General features: G+C 43.7%; 1 protein-coding gene across 2 annotated transcripts in view; it reads left to right on the forward strand.

Annotated features, from left to right (window-relative positions):
* Positions 1 to 6,963, forward strand: part of LOC311123708 (receptor-type tyrosine-protein phosphatase S-like) — a 50,506-nt gene extending 43,543 nt beyond the window's left edge. For both annotated transcript variants that reach the window (XM_084197948.1, XM_084197949.1), the window contains 3 exons: positions 2,189 to 2,509; positions 3,511 to 3,704; positions 6,540 to 6,963. In XM_084197948.1, coding sequence (XP_084054074.1) covers positions 2,189 to 2,509; positions 3,511 to 3,704; positions 6,540 to 6,572 — 548 coding nt within the window. In that variant the 3' untranslated portion in view covers positions 6,573 to 6,963. The remainder of the gene's footprint in view (positions 1 to 2,188; positions 2,510 to 3,510; positions 3,705 to 6,539) is intronic.
* The last annotated feature ends 1,944 nt before the right edge of the window (positions 6,964 to 8,907 follow it).

Genomic DNA, 8,907 nt, shown 5'->3' on the forward strand with positions numbered 1-8,907 from the left:
GTTTTTCTTTTCTTCCAAAAATATTTTCTTTTTATCAATTAGTATATTTGAGTTTAACCATAATATTTGTTGTAATATTACACTGAGTGTTTGCAAAATACAATCTATTGGAGAGAGAAGAAAAAAACTGAAAGCACATTGGACACCAAAAAGAATAGTCTGTTTTTATATTTTGTTGACTGAGACTGTCCACCGATCGTAAAGACCTCCTGTCTTCTCCAACTGCTCTGTTAGCGAGAGTACCGCAGCATTAACCTTAATGAATGCAGCAGCACAAGTCATCCATCTTGTTGCCAGTACTGTCTGTGTTCTTTTGTAGTGTTTATAAAACCGGCACACAGGTGAGGACGATATGAAATGGGATTCTCTGAGCAAATGGTTACGGTAAAAAGGAACTGTGTCCTTTTTCCGAAGGTCAAATGCAGAAACACAGAACCAGGTGGGTGTAGTTTTTCCCCAAATGCTCCCATTCCTCAGTCTTGTGGACCCTCCCTCCGGCCCAGTCCTGGCTACAGCACAGAGCCAACTCTCTCCCTCTTAGCAACCCAAAAGAGCCCAAAACGACCTAACTAAACAGACCGATTTGACCAGTTACAAAGCACAGTTGATAAGGCGGCAGGTAGCCTAGCGGTTAACCGCGTTGGGCCAGTAACCGAAAGGTCATTGGTTTGAATCCCCGAGCCGACTAGGTGAAAAATATTCCGATGTGCTCTTGAACAAGGCACTTAATCCTTATTACTCCTGTAAGTCGCTCTGGATAAGAGTGTCTGCTAAATGACTGAAATGTGCAAAATCTAAATAAGATGTGTCTGTGTTTGTCACACACTAATATGGAGGGAGAGGGTTGTAGCTCACTGCCTCGGGGTGAGATCACTCTGTTGGTAGGTGCTGCTGGTAAGAAAGTCTTCAAAAGTTAGTATTTGAAGGAAGCCAGGTACGTATAATGCAGACGGTGCTTGTGTTTTGAAGTTGTAATGTTATTATTTTCAGTTTTCTGTTCAATAGCTAGTTTTTTTTCATGTTTTTTTATGATTTGACATTTTGGATGTTTTTCTTCCTTTTGTATCACCTCGGTTACAGAGAGAATTCATTTTCCGGTACCTTGTTTCAATTTGTGTTTTGCTTCCTCAAGCTCTTGTTTTGGAATGAAAACATACCGTATTTTGTTGTTCCTGTGGGTTTAATTTCAATTTTTTGTCCCTGATTTGCACAATGTGGAATGCCTTTTTCTATGGACTCATGTTTTTCATTTTATCTTATTCCAACACAATAACAGATGAATTACATAGTAATTACATAATAATGAACTGGGCTTGTCACCAATGATTCAGTGAATAATATTGCATTATTCTATTCACACGGAGGCGTGTTGGTAGAAAAATGGGGATCTTGACTTGAATAGAATGGGTCTCATCTATGTCCTGTTGTCTGCCTGACGCGGGGCGAGAAGTGAAACATTCTATCACTCACTCGGCGAGCTGTAAGAGCTCCATGCAGATTAGAATGCCCAGGCTTTCATTTTGATTTAGAAGTTCACAGATGTGTAGTTTTTAATATGTTTTGGAAGACCGCTCCACACCAAAAACCCAGCCACTGTGTTGAATGGCTTTTATACAATTACAAATAAACCCAGAGCCCCTCTCTTTTGTTTCATCCTTAAATCGATAGTGATAGTGTGGAGCGCAGTGCAGTGCAGGCCTGGACAGCCAAACATCAGATAGCTAGCTCCCTTGGTATCACACGGGCTGATAACTGACAGACCCCTTGGTGTTACAGACCACCTGTCTGGACATAGAACTCTGTGAGTCTGTGACATAGTCCCAGCTGTCAAAAGAACTGGCCCAGTATCTCACAAGAGGCGGCCATTTTGCTTCATTATTACGCACGCTGTGTCATCCAGTCCCCATACTCCTTTTATGTTTACATTTGCCTGACGAGTCAGTGTTTCGGTTCCTTTACTTTTGTGTTTACATTTTTTATCAGTTCATGTCCTCCTTGGGTTTTTCCTTTGATCATTTTCTTTATCTCTGCCATCTTTTTGTTTGTTGTTTTTCACCCCTTTCCCCCTTCCTTCCTTCCTTCCTTCCTTCCTTCCTTCCTTCCTTCCTTCCTTCCTTCCTTCCTTCCTTCCTTCCTTCCTACCGTCCCTCCTCCTACCCCCTTCCTCCCTATCCTCCCACCTGACCAGAGCCCTCAGCCCCCCCTCAAGACGTTAAGTGCAGCAGCTCCAGCTCCACTACCCTGCTGGTAAGTTGGCGCCCCCCGCCTGTGGAGAGCCAGAATGGTGCCCTGGCGGGGTACCTAGTGCGCTACCAGGTGGTGGGAGCCTCCGTCGAGGGCGGTGGTGCCGGGGAGCCCATGGAGGAGCCAGCCGTGCTGCCCAGTGACGGGAAGGTGCTGCTGCAGAAGCTAGAGAAGTGGACCCAGTACAGCGTCACCCTGGCCGCCTTCACTGAGATCGGGCCGGGCCCAGAGAGCGAGCCCCTGCTCTGCCGCACCGACGAGGATGGTACTTGAGCATGTTCCACCTGCAATACTGATAGTCTGTAGACTTCTTGTGAGGCAAATACAATAACTGGGATGTTGACTTAGAAACACAATAATCTGCTTCTCAGATAATGGGCAATACCTCTACTACCGTATGATAAGGGTTGTAGCAGGAGTCACCCATAAAATAACATTATGATGCCCATTCAATAGCTTTTCCAAACAAAGGATAAATTCATACTTTCAATAACTTAGCTCAGTGGTTCAAATCAAGGACCCCCAGACATAATCGTCTAAATAAACATAGACAATACCCTTGGGAAATTGCAGCATCATTGTTAATACATTTCCCCTCCACTTCTACATGTAATTTATGATGTAGCCGCCCCATCTCATCTCCTTCTTCCTCTATGGTGTCTAAAAGCCTAGTGTGCAGCCACTAGTGGTTATGAGCGCGCCACACCTCAGGCGTTCATACGGTTGACCCTGTGTTACAGCACAGCCCATTACACTGATGGGAGGAAACTCAGCCAACTGATGGCTCGCCATCTCCCACAATACACCTGTGCAAATGGGCCACAGTTTTATTAACCATGTGTTGGAGCCCATTTGTCTCTGGAGGCCAGTGCGGTGCACAGTAAAAGGCAGGACACCAAGGCCTCACATAAAGGCTTTCCATTATGTCTGAGAGACAGGGGTTCAACCGGAGACTGGCGACACAGACTAGACACGTATTGGGAGGTCAGGTTGTGAGGGAGGGACGACGTCATTTTCTTGCCGGTAGCAGGTGTTGTTGTGTAGTACAGTTTTGTGTGCTTGAAAGTTTTCTCCCTATGGTGTGTTGTGGGGGTGAGGAGCAGGTCACAATTGATGTTTGCCAGTTTATCTGGCTGTCAGGGGAATAGCTCTTGTAGTTTTTGTGTGAGGGTACTTGTGCCAGATAGATAACCTATACATACAATATGAGTGTACTGTTCTGCAGCAGTGTTTTAACATAGACGCTATCTTGTTTTTTACCCACAGTTCCCGGAGCTCCTCCTAGGCGGGTCGAGGTGGAGGTGCTCAACTCCACGGCGCTCAAGGTCATGTGGCGCTCCCTGTTGCCGGGGCGACAACACGGCCAGATCCGTGGTTACCAGGTGCACTATGTGCGTGTGGAGAACGGGGAGTCACGCGGCCTGCCCCTCATTAAGGACGTCATGCTTGCCGACGCCCAGGTATACCTATCCCCCATTGGTCCATCAATCAAGCAATTAATTTGACCAAGCTGTCCTATTGGAAGGACACACTCTTATGGAGTGCCATGAGAACACATGTAAAGGTTAGCTAAAAGCTTATAACTATTGGAAGGACACACTCTTATGGAGTGCCATGAGAGCCCATGTAAAGATGCTGTCTGCTAAAAGCTAAAAGCTTCTAAAAATATATATGTTTTGTAATATGAAAGTGATAGAGCTCAAACTGATGAAAAACCTGAAGACCTGCATTCTGTGGTAAATTCTACACTTTACTTTTACAATGTGGCTGCTCTTTCCTTGTTTCTCCATAGTCTCCTTCGTTTTTCATTTCATGTTTCAGCAATCTTCCTCTCCTCTGCCCACAACAAATAATCGCACCTTCCTTATTTCACTTCCCCTCCTTTTATCAGGGCTGTATAGACCCCCCTTAATCTCGGTTACCCAGAAGTCAAATTCTGTCACGAAAGTTTGTCATTTCCTGTTTTACTTCTAAGGGGAATGCCGTTAACAATTGTGGTTACCTTTGTGCAAAGAAAGGAAGCGACGTCTCCTCCCTCGCAAACTGAAACATTCAGCCAAACCCCTACGTTCTGCTAATTTATCATGGCCAAAAAGCTAATTTTTGTTTTCATGTATTTTTACAATAGAACCTACTTTGACTCTGTGGCTGTGGAATCTAGTGGAAACGGTTTATCATCCGCACACAGGCCTGAAAATCACCGCACCAGTTTAAGCACCGCCTTCGCCCAATCCTGATTATCAACGAAAACCCAAAACCAAGAACTACTGCTGCTCGTAATCACATAATTCTACGTGGGCCTTGACAGATTCTCGCTGTTTCATCTGTCCACGAGAATCTGTCCACGAGAGATTAGACCCACCTTGAAGAGAACATCACTCCTTTTATCAGAGCTGTACAGACCCCCCTTAAAGAGAACATCCCTCCTTTTATAAGGGCTGTATAGACCCCCCTTAAAGAGAACATCACTCCTTTTATCAGGGCTGTGTAGACCTCCCTTCAAGAGAACATCACTCCTTTTATGTGGGCTGTATAGACCCCCCTTAAAGAGAACATCACTCCCTTAATCCTTAGCCTACAATTTCTGCGGCCCCAGGGAAATCGAATTAACATAATTAAAACATCTCCATCAAAATCAGTCTGTTTAAGCTAGAGATATGTTTTTGCATGGGCCCGAAAATCAGTCTTCTCACGGAAATGTCTGTAGCATCCGAACGGTTTGGCCCACAAACTATAATGACCACTCTATGGAAAGATGAACCTCCCACAAACACGATGGTGTTCTCTGTTCTGCTCTATGACTCCCAGAAGCGTCACGGGACACGTCTAAAGTAGGTACAGCCTCTTTTGCCAACTTCTGTGTGCAGCGACCGAACAGTGTGGGCTACATACTAATATGACCCATCTGCAGAAAGGTGAGACACTCACGAACACGTACATGTTTTGCTCTAGGATGTCCACAAGACTCTTCTGAAGTTCCCCAGTACCAGTTGAAAACATTTATGGACGTGTATATATGGAGACACTGTAGTTTAGTGCCTAAAATAAGGGGATAAATACATGTAAAAATATATATATATACAGTACCAGTCAAAAGTTTGGACACACCTACTCATTCAAGGGTTTTTCTTTATTTTGACTATTTTCTTCATTGTAGAATAATAGTGAAGACAACAAAACTATAAAATAACACATATGGAATCATGTAGTAACCAAAAAAGTGTTAAACAAATCAAAATATATTTTATATTTGAGATTCTTCAAAGTAGCCACCCTTTTCCTTGATGACAGCTTTGCACACTCTTGGCATTCTCTCAACCAGATTCATGAGGTAGTCACCTGGAATGCATTTCAATTAACAGGTGTTGTCACGCCCTGACTCAGGGGACTCATATATGTTGAGTCAGGGTGTGTATATTCTTGGTTGTGTATATTCTATGTGTTCAACCTTTGGACTTCACGTTTCGTTTGTTGTTTTGTCGTGTGTTTATAAGTTAAATAAACATGTACGCATATCACGCTGTGCCTTGGTCTGACCCGTCCTTGAACGTACGTGACAGGTGTGCCTTGTTAAAAGTTAATTTGTGGAATTTATTTCCTTCTTAATGCGTTTGAGCCAATCAGTTTTGTTGTGACAAGGTAGGGGGGGGTATACAGAAGATAGCCCTATTTGGTAAAAGACCAAGTCCATATTATGGCAAGAACAACTCAAATAAGCAAAGAGAAATGACAGTCTATCATGACTTTAAGACATGAAGGTCAGTCAATCAGGAACATTTCAAGAACTTTGAAAAACCATCAATCACTATGATGAAACTGGCTCTCATGAGGAGCGCCACAGGAAAGGAGGACCAAGATTTACCTCTGCTGCAGAGGATAAGTTCATTAGAGTTACCAGCCTCAGAAATTGCAGCCCAAATAAATGCTTCACAGAGTTCAAATAACAGACACATCTCAACTGTTCAGAGGAGACTGCGTGAATCAGGCCTTCATGGTCGAATTGCTGCAAAGAACCCACTACTAAAGGACACCAATAAGATGAAGAGACTTGCTTGGGCCAAGAAACACGAGCAAGATGCAGAGTAGGTGAACGAATGATCTCTGCATGTGTGGTTCCCATGGTGAATTATGGAGGAGGAGGTGTGATGGTGTGGGGGTGCTTTGCTGGTGACACTGTCAGTGATTTATTTAGAATTCAAGGCACACTTAACCAGCATGGCTACCACAGCATTCTGCAGCGATACACCATCCCATCTGATTTGCGTTTAATGGGACTATCATTTGTTTTTCAACAGGACAATGACCAAACACACCTCCAGGCTGTGTAAGGGCTATTTGACCAAGAAGGAGAGTGATTGAGTGCTGCATCAGATGACCTGGCCTCCACAATCACCTGACCTCAACCTAATTGAGATGGTTTGGGATGAGTTGGACCGCAGAGTGAAGGAAAAGCAGGAAACAAGTGCTCAGCATATGTGGGAACTGTTGGAAAAGCATTCCAGGGGAAGCTGGTTGAGAGAATGCCAAGAGTGTGCAAAGCTGTCATCAAGGCAAAGGGTGGCTACTTTGAAGAATCTCAAATATAAAATATATTTTGATTTGTTTAACACTTTTTTTTTACTTCATGATTCCATATGTGTTATTTCATAGTTTTGATGTCTTCACTATTATTCTACAGTGTAGAAAATAGTAAAAAATAAAGAACAGCCCTTGAATGAGTAGGTGTGTCCAAACTTTTGACTGGTACTGTATATATCCTTTTACCATGTGTTGTTCCATGTAGTGAATCTGTTATTCTATATTTCTGTTGGCTAATAGCAGTAATGCCAAATTCAATGTTTCATCAACATCAACAAAAAATATACATATTTGTTATACCATAATGGGTGTTAAAATTCAAAATCATATTAGCTAAATGATCCTTGGTGTGACCATCTTAAAACAATTCCCCCCCCCCTCCTCCTCCGTCTTAGACAGGGCTTAGACTCTAGAGGGTTAAAGAGAACATCACTCCTGACATCAGGGCTGTATAGACCCCCCCTTAAAGAGAACATCACTCCTGACATCAGGGCTGTATAGACCCCCCTTTAAGAGAACATCACTCCTGACATCAGGGCTGTATAGACTCCCCTTAAAGAGAACATCACTCCTGACATCAAGGCTGTATAGACCCCCCTTAAAGAGAACATCACTCCTGACATCAGGGCTGTATAGACCCCCCTTAAAGAGAACATCACTCCTGACATCAGGGCTGTATAGACCCCCCTTAAAGAGAACATCACTCCTGACATCAGGGCTGTATAGACCCCCCTTAAAGAGAACATCACTCCTGACATCAGGGCTGTATAGACCCCCCTTAAAGAGAACATCACTCCTGACATCAGGGCTGTATAGACCCCCCTTAAAGAGAACATCACTCCTGACATCAGGGCTGTATAGACCCCCCTTAAAGAGAACATCACTCCTGACATCAGGGCTGTATAGACCCCCCTTAAAGAGAACATCACTCCTGACATCAGGGCTGTATAGACCCCCCTTAAAGAGAACATCACTCCTGACATCAGGGCTGTATAGACCCCCCTTAAAGAGAACATCACTCCTGACATCAGGGCTGTATAGACCCCCCTTAAAGAGAACATCACTCCTGACATCAGGGCTGTACAGACCCCCCTTAAAGAGAACATCACCCCTGACATCAGGGCTGTATAGACCCCCCTTAAAGAGAACATCACTCCTGACATCAGGGCTGTATAGACCCCCCTTAATGAGAACATCACTCCTGACATCAGGGCTGTATAGACCCCCCTTAAAGAGAACATCACTCCTTACATCAGGGCTGTATAGACCCCCCTTAAAGAGAACATCACACCTGACATCAGGGCTGTATACACCCCCCTTAAAGAGAACATCACTCCTGACATCAGGGCTGTATAGACCCCCCTTAAAGAGAACATCACTCCTGACATCAGGGCTGTATAGACCCCCCTTAAAGAGAACATCAGTGGTTCTTGAAAAGTGTGATTGCACAGCTCGTATCGAGCACAGCAACTTTAATATTCAAAATGGGAATGAAAGCATTTCAGAGAAAATGGTCCTCCCTGAAAGCTAGAGTTATAATGGAAGCCGGCACAATGGTCAGTTTTCACAAAGCCTCTGTCAGCAAAACAGTGGAGAAAATACAGAGAAAGTTGTTTCAGTGGGCTGTGTCATTATACTGTCCTCCACTAGGACAAACAAACAAACGAAAGTACAAACACAGTAAATATGTATCCCCAGAACAGAAGTCTATTGACGTATCTATTCCACAAAGTTTCAAAGGAACATTCATGATGTGCTGTGTTTCTGTTTGGTCTCTTCTTTCACAGGTCTCTCTTGTAAAAAAGATTGCATCTCAATGAGAATATGCTGTATAAATAAAGGATTGTACTGCATTATGACAGGCTGCTGACAAATATGAACGCTTCAGCCAATGATTAGATTTTTTAGTAGTCCAGGTAATGCACTGTTATTAAAATAGATACAGTATCCTCCTAAAAATATATAAACAGACAGCCCCCATATACTTCAGTTCACACCTCTTCCCCTAGCCTCAGCTACACTCCCTAACACATACTAGCTTTCCTCTTTCCCTCTCTGGCCTGGCCTGTACACAATGCCCTACTT

This window comes from Coregonus lavaretus, assembly GCF_964263955.1.
Source record: "Coregonus lavaretus genome assembly, contig: HAP1_SCAFFOLD_3220, whole genome shotgun sequence".
In the NCBI taxonomy this organism is placed as follows: Eukaryota; Metazoa; Chordata; class Actinopteri; order Salmoniformes; family Salmonidae; genus Coregonus; species Coregonus lavaretus.